The following is a 19,058-nucleotide window of genomic DNA, read 5'->3' as shown; positions in this document are numbered from 1 at the left end:
GCCTGCACTGTGGTGGCCCCGCTGTGCCGGGAGCTCACCTGCATCCTCTCACTGCCAAGGTCGATGTCCCTTGAGTTGAACGAAGCTGCAGAGCAACTCAGTCCCTGCTGTTGTATCAACCACCCGGCAGGGTGCGTCCCGCTCCCACAGCTGTGAGACATCCGGGCCCCAAACCACCTGGCACTGTCTCTGGGGACAGATGGTGGTTTGCTGCTGAGGCCGAAGGTGCCCTTGACCAAGTGGAGCTCAGACACCACAAGTGCAGCTCCTGGAAAAGCAGGGTGGGAGCTGACAGGCACGACCGGCACGGGCCAGGGGTGCTGCAGGGCCCCCGGGGAAGCGGCAGGGCCCAGGGGTGCCTCCAGCCGGCCCCAGACTAGCTGTGCGGTCTGGGCAAGCTTTCTCTTCTGGGAGGCTTACCAGCTCCAGGAACCCAGAGCTGCTTCTATCTCACCAGTTTGCTCTCTACCTGTTAGATGGTTCACCTCCCCTACACCGAGCTGTCTTCCCAGCACTCAGCAGTGGACACGGGCATGGCCCGGGCTGCGGGAGCTCCTCTCCCAGTGGGTGGGCAGTCAGCTCTGCGCCCTGGCTCCCGGGCCTAGCTGACGAGGCTCTGCCTGTCCTGAGCCTCAGTTCTGGGATGGGCCCCAGAGGCCTTCCCCAGGTCAGGCTGGCACCCCTCCTGGCTCCATCTGAGCTCTGATCCAAGGTGCCCTGTTTCCCCCCATCTCTCTCCGCTCTGGGTCGTGGGGCAGCATGAGGCGCTTCCTCTGCCCTTGAGCCTCTTCCCCTCGATGGACGATCAAGCAGGCTGTGAAGCATCCCCCCACCTCAGGGGCTCTGTGGGGTAGGGACCGCCTGTACCCCCAGAACCCCACACATGCAGAGCACACAGAAGTGCTCAATTAACACTTACGGAATTAGTGACCCAATGAGACACTTACGGAGGGGCAGTTTCAAAACCGTAAAGTGCTGTAAATTACAGGAGGCACGTCAAGGTTACTCCTGAGCTGGGGAGCAGGGAAGCCCGAGAAAGTGAGCAGGTTTGTGGCGTATGAAGCAGCTCCAGAGAAAGTGCAGAGGGGGCGCTTTCTGGAAGGAGGCCATTGATTAAGGATGAGCCCCGAGAGTTTAGGTGAGAAAGGGACCGGGGAGGGGCTGACGCCAGCACGAGCACCTCTATCACCCCTCGGGTGGCCAGGTGTCTTTGTTTGCAGGCCCTCGGAGGCCAGCTGTTGGGTGAGCCCTGTCCAACCCCCAGGGGGCAGTTTGCTCCAGCCAGGTGGTCACCTGAACTCAGGGCCAGCACACTTTAGGCCCCACTCCCAGCTCGGCAGAAGGTCTCCCTGCCGGTGAATCCAGAGGCCTCTCTTGGGGGTCACCTGCCAGATCTAACATCACGCAGGTGGCCAATGTGTGTGCTCTCTGACCCAGTGATCTGCCTGCAGGAACCTCCCTCTAGGTGTCCCTGCACAGGTGTGCACGTGCATCAGGGGCAGCGAGGCTGGAACAGCCTGGGAAGGACCTTCTGCCTCCCACCTTGTACCTTTCAGTACATAGATGAGGTGTTCTTGGTTTGTTTGTTTGTCTTTTGGCCGTGCCACGTGGCTCCTGGGATCTTAGTTCCCCGACCAGGGATAGAACCCGGGGCCATGGCAGTGAAAGTGCTGAGTCCCAACCACTGGACTACTGGGGAAGTCCTAGATGAGGTTTTTCACCACGTGCTTATGTGCCTGTGAAACAAATAGAAAATCAAACCTCTTTAAATCAATGTTGGAAATGTTTAGACAATCCCACCCCAGCTGCGTACAGCAGGGAGGGGGTGCCTGAGGGTGGAAGGCCCCGGATGGGGTGGGCTCCCTCTGTCACTGGACACACCTGGCAGGAGATCCCTGAGCTACGTGCCTGCATGGACTCGGCTCCTCCCCAAAGCTGAAGGGTGACCAGGGGTCAGGTGGGGGAGGGCAGGAGCAGAGTGTTCTGGGCAGTGGGGAGAGCCCGTTGGTCCCAGCACAGACCCGGGGCCGGGCAACCCTTGCCTCAGAGGTCCCCGTGCTGCTCCAAAGCCTGAGCTGATCAGTGTCACATGAGTCCCCCACACCCCCTCCCTGTGCCAGGAGCCGGGGCAGACCATAGTGACCCTCTGCAGTAAAAGGAAGCTCAGCTCCACACTCTGTGACTCCACCCTTCCTGTGTCCTCAGGCCTGGCAGAGGAAAGGCTTCCCCGGGGCTGGTCTGGGAGCCTCAGCCCCTTGTGCTGGGCCCACAGAGTCCCCACCTTGGGCCTCTGGGGGCCTATGCTCCCTGCTCTGAGTGGCCCTCACACCCCCCTCTCCCTGATATCAGTGAGGACCACTGCCAGATTTCCCAGGTGGCAGGGTGGCAGCCCGGGGTGGGCCCAGGTGGTGGCTATCAGATCCTGCCTGCCCCTTCCCTGGCCAGCAGGCCTGTGTGGCCATACCTCTGCAGGCCTCTGGTTTCCGGGGCTACTCCTTCCACCGCTCAGCCCCTGTAACTCGCCTCCAAATTTTTCAGTTGACATTATTTGTGATCCCTGTACTGGTTGAATAGTGTCCCACCAGATTCCTGTCCAAAGGATACCTGTGAATGTGACCTTATTTGAAAATAGGGTCTCTGTAGATAGAATGAAGTTAAGATGAGGTCATACTTGACTAGGGCGGCCCTAAATCCGATGATGGTGTCCTTACAAGCGGAGGAAGACTCAGAGGCAGAACACAGGGAGAAGGCCATGTGTTGACAGAGGCAGAGAGCTGGCATTCCAGGCCTTCAACCTTCAGCAGGTCTGGGCCTTGTGAAGATGTTACACCTGCCAGAGCCAGAAAAGAAGAAAAGAGACCCACCTGGAAGCCATGTTGGGGAGTGGCCGAAGGGGCGCGGGAGCCCCGAGGAGCAGCCAGGCCGGGGGCCTGGTGTGGGGTGGGCTGGGAGTGAGTGGGGAGAGAGAAGTGGGCTCCCTGCAGGAAGGCGGAGCCAGGAAGGGGCTGTCCATCTCTGAGGAGAGACCAAAAGGCCCCTAGCAGGTCCTGGACTGGGGCAAAGTGCAGGGATGAACTCTTTTCCTCCCTGTGGTCAAGAATCTAACATGCAACTATGATTATAAACTGGGGAGCCCCTTGGAGACCCAAGAGAGCGCTCACACAGCAGCACCCTCGGGGAACCTCGAGTCGAAGGCTCCGCGGGGACAGAGGCTGCAGAAGCCCAGGAGGAGCTGCCCCGAGGACCGCAAAGCTCAGAGCCTGGACGCCCCTCCAGGGGTTTTTGGAGGGGTGTTTGGGGGAGAGCTGTGGGGTAGAGTGGACTGCAGCCTGGCTGTAAGTGGCTTTCGGTGGGTGGCCGCACTCGCTGGCTCGAGTTTCTTCACATCTGAAGAACCAGCGCGGTGGTGCCACCAGGCTCACAACCTGCACCAGTCTGCGCCTGCACGCGCCACGCGGCAGCAGCATCATCGCCCCCGCTGCGGCTGCGGCCGAGAGGTCCGACAGATGCACACCTGCTGGGCGGTCCCCGCGGCGCCACTGGACACGCCCATGTGACTGCCCAGGCTCGCCCCGCCCTGCCGCGCGAGACTGGGACCCGGGTGTGAGATCCATCCCGCCGGGCGGCGACGCGCAGGCGCGGCGCGTGGCGGCTCGTCGACCTCCCGGCCTGCCCCGCGTTCGCTGACGTCGCGCAGCCTCGTCCTCGCTGCCGCCGCCGCCACCGTAGTCGCCGCTGCTGTCGCCGCCGCTGTAGCTGCCGCTGCCGCCGCCGCCATTGAAGTCTGCGCCTCGTCAGTGCGTCTCGTCCCGCGCTCGCCCGCGAGCGGCCCGCGCGCCCAGCCACCGCCGCCGCCGCCCGGACGGCGCCCGGGGAGGAGGCGGCGGGCCCGGGGCCGCGAGAGCGCGGGTGACAGGCCCGGCCTCGCGGGGAGGCCCGAGCCGGCGGGCGCCCCGGCCCCGCACCGCGCCGGCTGTTCATGAAGCATGTCGGCCACCAGCGTGGACCCCCAGGTAGCGGTGGGGCCGGGGTCGCGGGGCCGGGCGCCGGGGTCGCGGGGTCCGCTCGCGGAGCGGGAACATGGGGGCCGGGGTCGCGGGGCCCGGGTCGGGGTCGCGGGGTCGGCGTCGCGGGGCTGGGCCGACGTCGCCCGGGACCGCGGGCCCGTTGGGGCCGGAGCGCGCCGCCCGCCGGGAGGGGTTCTCCTGGGTAATTTTGTGTTCCCCTCTCCCCTGGTGCTGTCCGCTCGCGCGTCTGGGCCTGCGGCGAAGCAGAGAACAAAAGGGCAAGATAATAAAGGTGAGCGGAGTCCGGATGGCGGTGCGGGCCGGGAGCGGAGGGGGCGGCGCTCGCCTAGAGCTCGGCGCGCGTGTTGGGGGAGGAGAGGTCTTGGAAGCGGCAGCCAGAACCGCGGAGTGTTTCTCCCTCTTCTTCGGGGAGACGAAACCTTAGGCTGTGATACTGGGGGAGACGTAACAGGTTCGAAATAGGGAGTTTTCAAGGAGAAGCAAGCAAATCGGTGGTGAGAGTAACTCCATCTCTCCCTCCCACGGCAGGCTGGTTGATTGGGGTGGGGGAAGGGAAGGAGGCCGGGGGCCGAGCGACCTGCCTGTCTGCGGCTCCAGGTGTGGGGCTGGCCCTGGGGCGGCTGCTGGCCTTTGGCCCTGTACGCTGGCGCCTTACCCCAGTCGTAAAGCCCCTGTCTTTTGAGCCTCTTGGGATACTCTGGCTTGGGGTCCACCCCCAAAACTCCGTCTTGAGAGAACTGGTGACGCTTCATGTTTACTCCAAACACTGTTTTGAACCAGTGTGTGTGTTACTCGGGTGTAACCAAATACGGTTATCATGTTTTGAGATTGGAGAAGGCCCAGCACTTATTTACCTTTCCCTTCTTTTCCTGGCTGAGCGTGGTGACAGTGGAAAATAAGAGCACAGCCAGATAACAGTTAAGAAGCGTCGCTCAGTTGCAGCTTCCCAGCTTTGCTGCCCACATAGCCAGGCTTTAGGAAGCACCGTTTTCTGTCTGGCAGACATAGATCTCAGCCCACATCATCTTTACCAAAACCTGGTTACGAGTTCCTTGCAGTATTTTGTCTGCACCTCTATTTTGTCAACATCTACCAAAGTACGATTAATTTTTATCAGAAACGTAAGCTAAGTGATTGAAAGTTTTGTGTCAGCTTTCTGATTAGTTGTGTATCAGTTCTGTAATGTCTGTGCTCATTTTTAAGTAAAAGTGATTTATAGTAGAAGTTGATGGGTATAACCTTGACTATCTTTAATTTCTGTGATTAAAAGTAACCTTAAAAAAATTCAAAGGTAATATTTTGCAACTTCTCATTCTAGTACAAAATGGTTCTTTGCATCAGAAGGATACAGTTCATGACAATGACTTTGAGCCCTACCTTTCTGGACAGTCAAACCAGGTGAGTTTGTTTTTTTATTTTTTAACATTTTTACATTTATTTTGACTGAGGTTTGTAATAAACCTTTATTAGCGTATTTCTGATTTTATCATCCTAAACAACAGAGAAGCAGACTATAAAGTACTAGAAATAAAGGAAGAGGCTGACAAAGGCTTATATTGAAGAGCAGCTTCACGTTGAAGGTGGGGCATGAGTGCGGGGAAGCTGGTTTTCTCTCTGGAGGAAATGACGTCCCACGCGCCTGGCAGGCACGCGGGATTCTCGTGGGCCTCAGCACTGGTGGGTGAGTGATGCACTGCGTTAGACAGAGCGGGGGTGTGCGTGGTTCTCTGAAGTTTTCTGGTGACTGTTTTTAGCTCTGGATGATTGGACGTTTGGTCTCGGAGCAGCTAGAGCAGGACTCTGGAGTGAGACTCCAGCCTTGGGTTCTTCACACCACTGCTGACTGTGACGCTTCTTCGATGGCTTGCCTCCTCTGTGCTTGCTTCCTTTTCTTAGGACAGTTGGAAGAGGTGGCTCCTGATAAGAGTTGTGGGGAAGGTGAGACTAGATGGTGCCCAGAGAGCTCAAGGCGGCACCTGAGAGAGATGTAGCCACCTGTTCTCTCAGGTGTTGCAGGCTTTCTCAGCCTTGGCACTAAGGGGGTTGTGGACAGAAACACTCGCTGTTTGGGGGGCATTGTAGGATGTTTAGCAGCCTCCCTGGCCTTCATCCGTGAGATGTCATTAGTATTTGCGTACCACCCTCCGCATAACAACCAAAACCGCCTCAGCAAACATCTGCTGGGGGGCTAAACTGTCCTGGTTAAAACCACTGGGCTAGTTGGAGTTGAGGTTTAAGCAAAAGATCTGCTGCTTTTAAAATGCACAGTGTATGTTTGCTTTAGAGCAAAGTCAGGCTCTGCCTCTTCCCCGTGGAATGAAGCTAGTCTGCCCTTCTGTAGAACGTCTTAGAACTTTTCTCCATTCTTCTCCTCCTGCTGCACTTGGCAAGTCAGCAGCTGAGGAGCCTGAGAGACCCTGTTCAGGGGGCCCCCTGAGGGCCCACCCCTCCTCTGGGCAGGACAAGGGGCTGCTCAGTGACGGGCTTTCAGCCAGAGGTGATGGCAGGAAGTTAAGTGGACTTATTTATTTCTCTTACATGATTTGTTCTAGCAGTGTTGTGTGTTGATTTTAACCAAAAATTCAAGGGAGGGGGTTGCTTCACTTGGAATCTTTTTTTATAAGGTAGGAGTGGAGTAGATGACTTTCTGATGTCAGGGGAGTAGTCCCAGCTGGCTCACGCTGGAGAAGCTGCGTGGAAGGACCGTGGTGGGTTGGTGCTATCAGTGGACAGCCTTCGAACATCCTCTTCATCTCGTGTGTTAAAATGTGTACTTGTCAGCAAGACGATTAATCCGCACGTCACTTAGGAGAGAATTTATTGAGAAAACTCTTAACTGAGAGCAGACCTTCCAGAAATGCCCAGTTGTTGCAGAGTGTAGGAAGCGTGCAACACGGGAGGGCTCTTAGATCCTAGCTTTCCCGGCCTTTTCGTCGGGCGGATGAGGAACCTGAAGGCCAGAGAGGCTCTGCTGTGCCTGGCAGCAGAGCCAGGCTGTGGCCTGAGGGTCGGTACCTCTCACCCAAGTGTGCAGCGGGGTCCTTCGGTCCTGTGTTCGCCACTCATTTCTTCACGTGGGCTGTGATGCAGTCAAGGGTCCCTTGGGATTGTCACTGCCTCTAGATGTGGCCTCTGCCGTGACGTCCAGCCCAGACTGCTAGTGAGGAAGCCGGAGCGGAGATTGGTGTGGCAGGAAGCAGTGAGCGCACACTTCCTGTCTGTCCACTTAGCCTTTACTGAGGTGGTGTTGACGTGAGATGAACTGCCCGTGTTTAAAGAGGACGGTTTTATATGTGGCCTTTCCCTGGTACGCATGCGCACCTGTGGAGCCGTCACCGCGGTGGAGGTCGTGGGCGTATCCGTCAGCCCTGGGCTGCTTTCTTACCTTTTCTTAACCCAGCTGTGGTTTGTAGTAGCCGGTTGGAGACACTCTGGTGTTCTGATTTGTGACGCCTTAGTGCTTCGGAAGACTTGGAAAGCATTTAAAAGCGTGCCTTTCCGTTAGCTGACTTGTACCACACTCGGGGTGGGTGCGCTTCCCTCAGAAAGGCCTGGGGACCCTGCCCTCGGTGTGTGTTTTCCTTCCTAGTGGCACCCCGGAGCATCCTTACGTAGCAGACTTGAACTACACTTCAGTCAGCTGTTTGGACACGTTGCGGGGAGAGGAAGCACGGGGCGGGCCCAGGGGCGAGGGTGTGGGGCTCTGGGTGGGGCTCTGACGCTGCTGGCTTGTCCTGACCTCGCCCTCCTAAGGGCCGGCCTGCTTTCTCGTTCTCTGTTTTTTTCTCTGAAAGGTAAGGAAAGACTGCAAGGACCCAGAAAGTGCCTGCTCAGAGTTTTGGAGACAGTGCCTCTGAGTTTGGGGTAGGTGCTGCTGGCCAAATGCCAGGCCGAGCGTGCGGACGGAGGGGTTACCAGGGATTCTGCGTCTACACTCAAGCACTCAGTTGTCGGCAGCCTTGTCAGCGTGCCCGGTCACGTCTGACGTAGACAGAAAGGAGAAAAGTCAGCTTTTTCGTTCTTCCTCTTTAATAGTTCAGCTGTGTCCTCAGTGTAATGAGCAGCGCTCACCCTGTAGGGATGTTGTGTAAATTGACTCGTTTCAGGTTCTAGGGCTGATCATTTGTAGTTGGTTTAAGCCGTGCTGTTGATTGAGTCCTCTGATGAGATGTGGGTGGAGCTGCCCGGAGTGCTGTGGGGTGTCCGCCACTTGAGGGTCAGTGTGGCATCTCTTCGAGACCTCGTGTCCACCGTCTCTCACGTGCCGTCCGTCCTCCGTGGTCGAGCTGACACTTACGCCTCTCTGCTCTCTTGGCAAGAAGCTCCTGTCTGGCCACCCTGAAGGCTCCTTCCTTGGAAATGGTGCTCAGCTGTCACCCAGTGTTTCTGTCAGGTTTGGGGGCGTTTCCCCCAGCGGCACAAAGCTGGACGCACCGATGCCTTCTCGCAGCGCTGCCCCGTGCAGAGAGCCTGGAGGAGCTCAGCCCGCGCCTTCCTGCTGCTCCACAGTGGCTCCGGGGGCCTGGGCGGGGGTCAGGGGGAGCACTTGCTCATGGGCACTGGTTGCCTGTGGCTGCGTCTGGGAGCCGGGGGCATCCTTCAGACGCGGCGATGGTACCGCCGAGTGGCATCAGGACATACTACTCACCGCTATGAAGCTGCTCAGAGCCGCGCACCTCAAGGCGGGAGACAAGCGCAGAGATGTGTGGGTGTCGGAAGCCATGGTCTCCTCTGACCTGACCTGCAACCTGAAGCCCAGGAAAAGCGAGCGGCCAGCCGCACCCCAGGATTTTCCCCAGGAGCTGTGGGTGTGGGGGGCCTGCTCTCAGCCCTGGGTCACTTTGTCACAGCTTTCACAATTGCCCTTGGTACCTCCCCTCTTGCATAGTTTATTCCAGCCCCCTGCATCCCCCACGTAAATGCTTCTCAGCGTACGGGGTGTTCCATGTGCCTTGGGCCTCTGAAGCCTTGGGCTTTCTGTTTCTCCCTCCAATCCCTCTTCTTGGTCACTGTAATGGCTGAGTCACTTTATTGTTTGTGAACCGTAAAGCATTTGAGTAATTTCAGAACTTCTCAGAAAAATGGATCTAGAAATCAAACATTCCAACTTTCAGGCAGGTGGTTTTGGTCATTGAGCATGAGGGTTTTTTATAAAACTGGTTAAGTTTTGTTTTAAGTATAAAAAAATTATAGAATAGGTTTATGGGTTTATCGTGTTTTACTGTTTGGTTTTTCAAAGAAAGTCATCTAGGGGTAACTGTCACGACTATTGGAGTTTATTTTGTTTGGAGTGCCCATTTTGTTTATCGCTTTTGACTCGGTCACAAGGAGGCACCCTGAAAGTCCAACGCTTGGGGGTGTCTTTTCTACTGTCACTAGACTAATTCTGCCTTGGAGACCTGTCAGCCTCCCTTTCTTGAGTCCCTAAGTTATACAGAGGCTACAGTTAGACGTGTCACACGTGAAAGTGGTCTTCGGGGGGGCGCGGTTTTACCTGCGTCGTCCTTAAAAGAGTTTGTTCCATGCTGCTCCTTTGAGTAGCCCCACGATACCTCTGCACAGAAGTATTAATGCACTAAGAGAAAGGGCGCGATTTGTCGTCATCCCTTTGGTTTCTGCACCCACGTCCCTGGCAGGTGAACTTGGGCCTCTTTACCTGGGCTGCACAGCTAACTAAGTAGATGGCGTGTTTGCTGTCACAGGAGCCCAGCTCGGGAGCGTGGCTCTGAAGAGCCTGAGGCCGCGGCTGGGCGGGCTTCTGAGGGGCTGGGTGTGAGCTGGAGCAGTGCCCGAACCCTGCGGTGCCCCTGGCGGCCTTGTGTCGCAGCTCTCTGAGTGGCACGGCTCAGTTTCGCTGTGACTCGGGGCTGGGACAGTCAGCCCGAGCACTGCGGACAGTGGCCCCGAGCCCTGGTGGCGGGGGGCGGGGCGGGGGGATGCGGACCGCAGCAGGGAAGGCCCCCCGGGTTCTCCTGCTGTTCCTGGCAGCTTTGCCTGTTACTCCGCTGCTTCACTCTTGGAGTTTGGAAGGAGACCCAGCAGATACGGTAGAAGATGGGCTGCCAGTAAGCGGATGAAAATGGATTCAGTTCCCAGCACTGGAGGTCACTGCACGCGGCCTGGTGGGGACAGACGATGTCGGGAGGGCTCGGCCAGGGCCAGCTCGGAGCCCTGGGGATGGCGGTGCGGGTGGCACGTGGCATCTTCTTAGTAAACCACAGCTGCTTACCCTGTGAACTTGAAGTGAGGCGTCTTCGTTCCTTTTGTTGTATGAATTTAAGTGTTCAAGGGAGAGCTGCAGTCCAGGTTATTTCACGATTTTCCAGTAAAGAGCTGCAGCCTCACTGGTGCTCTCCTCGTAGTGACCTGCCTGCATTGACACGTTGCGGGAGGAGAGGTTGGAGTCCTCCCAGGGCTGCCTCCGCCTTGGTCCTGCCTGTGGCTGGGTGAAGGATTCGGGGGTGCCGGCTGGCTCACCTCCTCTTTCCCTGGACAGTCCTGGCTGGAGGTGGCTGAGAGCTGCCCATCTGCACGATGGGGTCTGTGTGACCAGGGTGTTGGGCTTCTGCATTAATAGTGAGGTTGGGGTGGACTTGCGGGACGTGCCATGGTTAGTTAACACAGTACGTGTGGGCTCACGTTCTAAGTGAAGTCCTGTTGTGCTTAAGGCTGAAGCGCGGGTCAGAAGGGAGGTGCTGGCCCCGTGGGCTCAGTGTTCCGTGGCCGTGCTCCTGTGGCTGTGGTTGGATGCGTGGCTGTGTGGTTTGGATGCCACGCAGCCCTTGGGTCCTCTCTTCTCCCGAGTGCATTCCTTGTGTGCGAGGGAGGACGCGTTGATGTGGCCCCGCCACTGCCGAGGTGGGTGCCCAGCTGACGGGGGAGGGGAGTGCTGGCCTCCCTTCAGAAGGCTTGTCCCCATTGTGCTGTTGAGACACCGGTGGGCGCCGAGGTCAGAGGCTGGAGGCTTCCACCCCTGGGGCTGCCCCACCTCACAGGGCAAGTCCGCCACCCTGGCCTCCCAGGGACTGACTCTCCTCAGAGCAGCCGCTCCTGCGGGCACAGGGTGGGTGGAGGCAAGCAGGGAGGCGGGGCTGGGGGGCCCACAGTGCGGGGGCCAGAGTCGCTGAGATCCTTTCAAGGGCAGTGGCTCATACGGCTCCCCTGCATTCAGAGCACTGATGACGGCCACTTGTCTGGCTTCTTCTACCCCCTGAGAATCTCAAGGATTCGTGTTAACAGGCAAATAGTCATTACTCCATTTTAAAAGTGCTTCTGGAATAGTCTGCCGTCAAGTGGAGCAGCCAGCAGGAAGGAGGCGTGATTCCCAAAGCCCCAGGAATCCTAGGATGGGGCAGGGGGGAGGAGGTGCCAGTGGGGACCGGCGGAGGGTGCCTGGGTCAGCACATCCCGTGCTGGGCCGGGATGTGCCGAGGAGCTGGCCTGTCCTCCACGGGACTTCTGGGGGCTCCGGAGAGCTACTCCCTGTTCTCATTCCAGTGAAGCAGAGCCTCCTCCAGTCACCTGGGACACCAGCCACCCTCTGCCAGCCAGGGCAGCGGGTCCTCGGACTGGACGACAGGTGCGGGGTCGGGGAGGAGGGCTCCAGCCGCCGCTCTGCTTGTAGAACTTTCTGGTTACTTGGGAGAACTATGCAGAAATCGGACCAGAGAACTCCACGTTTGCCCCCGCTCTTGCTTTCCTTCACAGCCTTTCCGCTCTCGGGCCCAGTTCTGACTAGAACCCCTGGGTGAGTCTCTCTGCAAGGAGACGTCTTCCCAGAGCTGCTGACCCCAGGTCTGAACCTGGCCCTGGGCAGCTTTCCTGAACCCCGCCCCCCCCCCAAGGGGAGGCCCTGCTGCTACTTAAACTCCTCCCAGGGGTTCTGGCCATCACACGGAGGCACGTTTTCAGTAAGGGTCTCCCCACCGTAGCCAGCTCCCCTCTGAGAGCCCCAGGAAACAGTGGGGACTGAGGGGGCCAGACCCCTTTGGGCTCAGGGGTAGGGGTGGGGCGGGAGTCCTGGGGGTCATCCAGGTGGGTCATCAGCACGCCTGTAGCCCTGAGCTCGTGGCTGCTGCCCCTTAAAGCTTGCTCACTTGGCGCTGTGCTGTCCGTGCTGTCAGTGTCTTGTGTAAGCATTATTGCCAGTGGGACAGAGACCTGTTCCTCAGGCTGAGTGCCTTGAAGTGGGCCACTCTTCAAGGTGCAGTGGAGGGGTTGCTGAGAAGATTGCTGTCACCTAACTTGAATCCAGATCAGTTGCAAGTGGTCCTTTTGTTTGGAGTGGCCCCTGGGTCGTCTGGGCGTCGCCGCCTCTGTCCTGGCTGGGCCCGCTGGGAGGGGAGCCGGTGCTGCACAGGCCCATTCCCCACCAGCCTGCGCTGAAGTGGGCGCTCTTGACGTGGCAGCGCCTCCTCCATGTCGGGACACGTCTAACTCATCACGTGCTTGTTTCCGCAGAGTAACAGTTACCCCTCCATGGCCGACCCCTACCTGTCCAGCTATTACCCACCATCCATCGGATTTCCCTATTCCCTCAATGAAGCGCCATGGTCTACTGGAGGGGATCCTCCAATCCCATACCTCACCACCTACGGACAGCTCAGTAACGGAGACCATCATTTTATGCACGATGCTGTTTTCGGGCAGCCTGGGGGCCTGGGGAACAACATCTATCAGCACAGGTTTAATTTTTTCCCCGAAAACCCCGCCTTCTCGGCCTGGGGGGCGAGTGGGTCTCAGGGGCAGCAGGCTCAGAGTTCAGCTTACGGGAACAGCTACACCTACCCGCCGAGCTCCCTGGGCGGCACGATCGTGGACGGACAGACGGGCTTTCACAGCGACACCCTCAACAAGGCCCCTGGAATGAATAGCCTGGAGCAGGGCATGGTGGGCCTCAAGATTGGGGATGTTACCACCTCTGCAGTCAAGACGGTGGGATCGGTCGTCAGCAGCGTGGCGATGACGGGCGTCCTTTCCGGCAGCGGCGGGACGAACGTGACCATGCCGGTGTCGAAGCCGACCTCGTGGGCGGCCATCGCCAGCAAGCCCGCCAAACTGCAGCCGAAGATGAAGGCGAAGAGCGGGCCCGCCGTCGGGGGCGCGCTGCCCCCTCCGCCCATAAAGCATAACATGGACATTGGCACCTGGGACAACAAGGGGCCCGTGCCCAAGGCCCCGGCTCCGCAGCCCCAGCCGGCCCCCCAGGCGGCCCCCCAGCCCCAGCCGGCCGTGCAGCCCCTTCCCACCCAGCCTCCCCCTCCGGCCCCACCACAGCATCCGGGCCCCCAGCAGCCGCCCCAGACCCGCTGGGTTGCCCCTCGCAACAGAAGCACGGCGTTCGGGCAGAGCGGGGGGACCAGCGGCGACAGTAACTCTCCCGGGGGCGCCCAGCCCAGCGCCACCCCGAGCCCGGAGTCCCACCCCGTCCTAGAAAAACTGAAAGCCGCCCACAGCTACAACCCCAAGGAGTTTGACTGGAACCTGAAGAGCGGCCGCGTGTTCATCATCAAGAGCTACTCGGAGGATGACGTGCACCGCTCCATCAAGTACTCCCTCTGGTGCAGCACGGAGCACGGCAACCGGCGCCTGGACAGCGCCTTCCGCGCCCTCGGCAGCAAGGGGCCCGTCTACCTGCTCTTCAGCGTCAATGGCAGCGGCCACTTCTGCGGGGTGGCTGAGATGAAGTCACCCGTGGACTACGGCACCAGCGCCGGGGTCTGGTCCCAGGACAAGTGGAAGGGCAAGTTCGATGTGAAGTGGATCTTCGTCAAGGACGTGCCCAACAACCAGCTCCGGCACATCCGGCTGGAGAACAATGACAACAAGCCGGTCACCAACTCCCGTGACACCCAGGAGGTGCCCCTGGAGAAGGCGAAGCAAGTGCTGAAGATCATCGCCTCGTACAAGCACACCACCTCCATCTTCGACGACTTCTCGCACTACGAGAAGCGCCAGGAGGAGGAGGAGGTGGTGCGCAAGGTGAGTCTGGGTCCCGGGGGTGTGGTGGGTCACTGGCAGGGGCGGGGGACGTCTGAGTGGTCGCCACCCGGGAACCCGGGGTCCTTTTCCAGCTGTTAAGAAACACTGGTGCACACACTCTTGTAAAGGACCTGCGGGTAACTTGCTCCTTTTCTCTTTGTGAATTATGATGTTTTCTAGAACAGTGCTTCCTAGTCTCTGTCCAGCCAGGAACACTTAGAAATACTGTTCTGTGGCCCCGGGGTGGACAGGCGGGGCTGCTGGGGCAGATACCCCACCGAGGGCCTCGCTGGGCGTTGCCCTCAGCAGTGGGGACGCTCTGGTCTAGGGGTCGCTGCTTGCTTCTCTCTCGAAAACCCAATATCCTGCAGTTTTTGGAAACCTGAGTTTGCTTGTCTAGAGAGTAGAAGGGCAGGGGAGGGGGAGGTTGGAATGCAGGCAGTTCCTAACTGGAATGTGTGCATCTAGAGTCACAGCGAAAACCCTTGGGTGGGTCTCTGAGTGGGTCCCAACCTCCTGTGACAGCCCACGGAATGAGTCTGCTCTGTAGGAGATCAGGGCTCAGAGGCCTGTCAGTTGGCCCAGAAATGGGAAAAATAAGGACATTGTGACACACTTGGCAAAGCCACTTCGTTCAAGAGAGTTCGTCCTGAGATTCTTCCTGCTTTTTTGGTGTTAAAATGTTCTTTCTTTCATGAAATGTCAGTTGATAATAGGGGGGTTTTCAACCCCTGTTTGGTCCTCTGTAGTACAAAAAAAAAAAAAAAAGCGTTACCCATCTGGGAAGTTCAGTGTCCTGAGTGTTTTCCGGCAGAAAGGCTTGTAAATGGGATGTACAGAGAACACAGTGCTGGTAGCGGTTTTAAAGTTGTACAAAACTAACAGCTCACAGTTTGCAAAACTTTGAAAGCAGGTTGGCCCCACTCTCACTCTTGGGCGGAAAGGAGAAGGGCCTATTTCCAGTTACTGCCAAATTGGGTATAAAATGAAGCACCAAATTGCTGGATTTGCAGGGACAGGACGGAGATCATGCTCATGAGACTTGACGTCCCTGGTGACTGGGCGCCGGCTCTGCGTGTGTGGCGTCTTAGGTGCTGTGGCCCTGGGCTTTGCTGGTTGTGATGAACTGAGGGGTAAACTTCTGCCCCGCCCTGGTGGGTGTTTGAAGGTGCTGGTGACCTAGAACTTGCCTCGTGATGGAGCTGGCACGTCAGGAACGGGCGGAGGAGCGGAGGAAGGAGCAGCCCTCCCTCAGACCCTCGGGGCCCGAGGCTTCCAGGTGTTTCTGCAGTGGGCTCGGCCCGGTGTCCTCTGTCGCCCGGTGTCCTCTGCCTCTGGGCTACGCTGTGAGGCTTCCCCGGGCTGCTCCTCCCTCCCCCTGGGGCAGCGAATGCTCCAGAAGCAGGTGAGCGCCTGCGAGGAAAGGTGCGCGGGCCAGCTGGGCTGAAAGCCTTGGTCCACAGGGGTCAGCGTTCCATTAATCCATGTTCTGGAAGCCCGACCTCTTGCTGTCCTGGTGGCCTCTCTCGAGCTCGCTGGACTGTAGAGGAGTGGGGGTGGGTCTCAACTTTGCCCCAGAAACTTCCACCAGGACGCTTGTCTTCAGGGTTCATTCTGGAGTCGGCAGCTGGCACTGCTTTCCATGCACGAGTTGGGTGTGTCCTTAAGAAAGATGGGTACTGAGATGAGGTTGGGAGCAGCTCCCTTAAAGCCCTGAGCTTGCTAGCGAGGCCACCGTCACCAAGAAGGCCGCCCTGGAGACTCTCAAGAAGTCCTTTGGTTGATCAGCTGGAGTTTGACTCCATTGCTTTGAAATGATCATGATGCTTAGAAGCACGTTGTGTTGAAAGGAAAGATGTACTTGCCCTTCTGCAGGAGTGCTGGCTGTCCTGCACCTCAGCCGTCCATCTGAAAGCCAGCTGGCTCCTTAGGGAAGCACCAAGTCTTGTGGCAGCTGGGTCAGACCCAGCCCTGCAAGCCTCTGGGTTTTAAATGTAGAAACAGCCACTCCTTAGGGTGCTTTAAATAGTGCAGGTTTTAAGTGACAGAGTCAAGCTGAAGAGTCCCTCATATGACTGGACTGGCCACGGTCCAGGGTCAGCTCTGCACAGGCACGGCAACTCAGTGGAAAACCGGGCAGAGACAGGGTTAGGAGTGCGCCTCCTCTGTTGGGTTTGCTGTGAGAAGAGGCTGTTCACAGTCTCAGGGATGGTGGTCCTTGTAATGGTTGAAGGGAGTCGGGGCTTTGGGAGGTGCCCACCCTTGTCGGCACCACTCCAGCCGCAGCCACTTTGAACTCCAAAGAGAGGCTTGCATTGCTCTCCAGGAGGGGCGGTAGCTGTGGTCTTCCTCGGAGGATGCAGAACACAGAGCTCCTGATCCTTCCAGTTCAGAGTTCAGGGTGGGGAGGCAGTGTTAATTCTTGGAGCTGCGGCCATCCACCCACCCAACCCGGCTCACCCACATGCTCTGGGGCTTTTCAGGACGGTGAGACGGTTTGAAAAGCACCGCAGGTGCCCTGCCCTGGTGACGGCACGGAGGATGTGGGGGAGTCGGCGTCTTATGAACCTGAAGACACACGCGGTCCGTTTCTAGCAAAAGAGAGGGTTTTGCTTGTGTTGTACATTACACGTGTAGTGATCCTGAATGTTTGGGCGTTGCGTCATCGACCAGCCCCTCTCCAGCAGTGTCCATTACCAGCTTCATCCTGCTTGAGGGGGGCAGGAGGAGGGGGACTGTTCCATGTCTCAGCTGAATCGTAAGTAGAGGCCTAGATGGCTTCCGGCAGGCAGGCAGCTGTGGGGAGGGACTGAGCTGCGGGTCACAGGCTTGTCACACACTTTGGGAAAGGTGGTCCTCTTGGTGGGAGGAAATAAACTGGCTAGGGGAGTCTTCCCTGCGCAGGTGGCCACCACGTCAGGCGGTTATCAGGCGCCCATTCCGTGTGGCCAGGACCCCGAAGCTTGGAACTGTCTTGGGCGATGGCCCCTGCAGGGAGCCGGGTCCAGACCTGGCCACAGCACCTCGACCTGGAGGGAATTTGTCTGCGCGGCATGTTCGCTCACTGTGTTAAGCTTCTTTTCTCTTTTTACAGGAGCGGCAGAATCGAAACAAGCAGTGAGGACGAAGCAGGTTCTGTACCGTCAGACATGGGGCTGGCGCGGTTGGAGAGTGTGTGCTCGGTGCTGTCTCTTGGCGTCGGCTCTGGCCGGCCTCGTGCAGGGCTCGACTGCTCGCATCTTTACGTTCTTTGTAGTTTATTTTTGCCCAGATGATCTGCATTTGTTTGTATTTTTTCTATGTATTACAGTATTGTAGAACTCACTAATAAAGGACTATGTTTTCGTCAGCTTATCAGTCACACTGACCTAATGTGAAATATAAGTATCCTTAAAAACAAAAACCTAATCCATCCCAAAGATTTATTATTATTATTATTGGTGAAAATTATGTTCTTATGTTCACGGTCATTTAATATCTTTACATGAGACTTCTTGTCTCTCATCCCTTTTGCTTTAATAGCGAGCGTAAGAACCCGTGCGTCGTCCGGCATTTAGCGTGTTCTGTTCAAGGGCTTCCCTTCAGGATATGCCGAAGTCACAGGCTGATGACCAACTCGTCAGCCGCTTTGCCATTTCGTCTGTTACCTGTCGTCTGAATGCTGATCTGCCCGTTTGATTTCTACTGGACAGAAGGATAAATTCCAGTCTCCCCAGTTTGGTGAACCTGCTGTTTCCTGGGAACACGGGTCTTGCACAGCCGTGCGCGCCCGGCGGCTGCTCTGCTCCTACTCAGGCGGTGACCACAGGCCCGCGTGCGGAGGCCTTCCTCGTTGTGTGCAGGCCGTTCGCTCCCCCTTTTCTTCACTGGAGAGTCCTAATGCCGTTTCACGTTTTTATGCCAATAATGCTAAGCTTTAAACCTGGGATCTGGTAGTCCAGACGGTGTGATGGATGATGCCACCGATTGTAAATTTCAGCGTGCGTGTCTAGTTTTTTTCCTGTTGAATGGGTACAAAAAAGCAAACAAACAGAAAACCTTTTAGAAACTGAATTTGCTGTCGTGTCTTGTGGAACGAGGGGCCTCCGAAGCACTCGCCATGGGAGTTTGAGCATGAAAGCGGTGTGCACGCCTGCCTGGCGCCCCGCGCACGAGCTGGGCAGAGCCTACCGTGCGGAGCGCAGGTGCTCTCTGAAAGCTGTACTCGTCAGGCCCTCCGAGTTACAGTTTAAGCCGTTTTATCTAGACTTGTATTTAGAACGTGTCACTTTCTCTGAACTGTTATTGCCTATATGGAGTCACAGACGACATCGGATAACTTCCTCTAGGAGAATACAAGCCTTAATAAACAATACCTATTTAGCAAGTCTGCGGTCACTTCATTCTTCACCCCGTTTTACCGGTTAATGTTTTTGTTTGTTTTTTGCGGTACGCGGGCCCCTCACTGTTGTGGCCTCTCCCGTTGCGGAGCACAGGCTCCGGACGCGCAGGCTCAGCGGCCATGGCTCACGGGCCCAGCCGCTCCGCGGCATGTGGGATCTTCCCGGACCGGGGCACGAACCCGCGTCCCCTGCATCGGCAGGCGGACTCTCAACCACTGCGCCACCAGGGAAGCCCACTGGTTAATATTTTACTTGCAGAGCTGGTTAAAAGGCTCACTTCGAGAGGTCCGTGTGTGTCTCCCATGTCTGCCAGCCGTTTCTCACGTGTGCTTGGCCGTCGGGTGGCCTCAAAGAGCAGGTGGCTCCCGGCTCGTCAAGTGGTCGGTGGGCGATGCGCTGATGGCAGTGCTGTGACACGGTGCCCTGCCTCTTCCTGCGAGTCAGCAGCAGAGGCCGTGACAGAATCAGCCACCAACCGGCCTGTGCATCTGTTCCTTAAATGGCACAGGCTCTGAAGGTGACCCCCAATGCTGCCGGCTCGCACCAGCCCTGGATCAGAGGGTGGCCGCCCTGCTGGCTTTGGGGGCACTCGGGCCTGAACGTTCCCGAGGAGGGAAAGCTACGCAGGTCGCGGTGTGGAAGGGTCAGCGGGGACCTCGCGTCACAT

General features: G+C 57.7%; 1 protein-coding gene across 7 annotated transcripts; it reads left to right on the top strand.

Annotated features, from left to right (window-relative positions):
- The first annotated feature begins 3,644 nt into the window (after positions 1 to 3,644).
- On the top strand, positions 3,645 to 17,366 carry YTHDF1 (YTH N6-methyladenosine RNA binding protein F1). 7 transcript variants are annotated; one of them, XR_016387967.1, is made up of 6 exons: positions 3,645 to 4,013; positions 4,275 to 4,299; positions 5,347 to 5,426; positions 12,489 to 14,009; positions 16,493 to 16,592; positions 17,104 to 17,366. XR_016387967.1 is itself a non-coding variant. In XM_022597545.3 (5 exons), the coding sequence occupies exons 1-5, from the start codon at positions 3,987 to 3,989 to the stop codon at positions 17,128 to 17,130; spliced, it is 1,680 nt and encodes a 559-aa protein (XP_022453253.1). In that variant the 5' UTR covers positions 3,646 to 3,986; the 3' UTR covers positions 17,131 to 17,366. The 7 variants fall into 7 exon arrangements, 5 of the variants coding, with proteins under 5 accessions (XP_022453253.1, XP_089753306.1, XP_022453254.1 ...); XR_016387966.1 differs by having other exon boundaries at positions 16,493 to 16,767; XM_022597545.3 differs by lacking the exon at positions 16,493 to 16,592 and having other exon boundaries at positions 3,646 to 4,013.
- The last annotated feature ends 1,692 nt before the right edge of the window (positions 17,367 to 19,058 follow it).

This window comes from Delphinapterus leucas, chromosome 15 (genome assembly GCF_059928025.1).
Source record: "Delphinapterus leucas isolate spDelLeu-1000000601 "Yukka" chromosome 15, BTC_Dleu_Yukka2, whole genome shotgun sequence".
In the NCBI taxonomy this organism is placed as follows: domain Eukaryota; kingdom Metazoa; phylum Chordata; class Mammalia; order Artiodactyla; family Monodontidae; genus Delphinapterus; species Delphinapterus leucas.
This window is presented reverse-complemented; position numbering and strand designations above follow the sequence as displayed.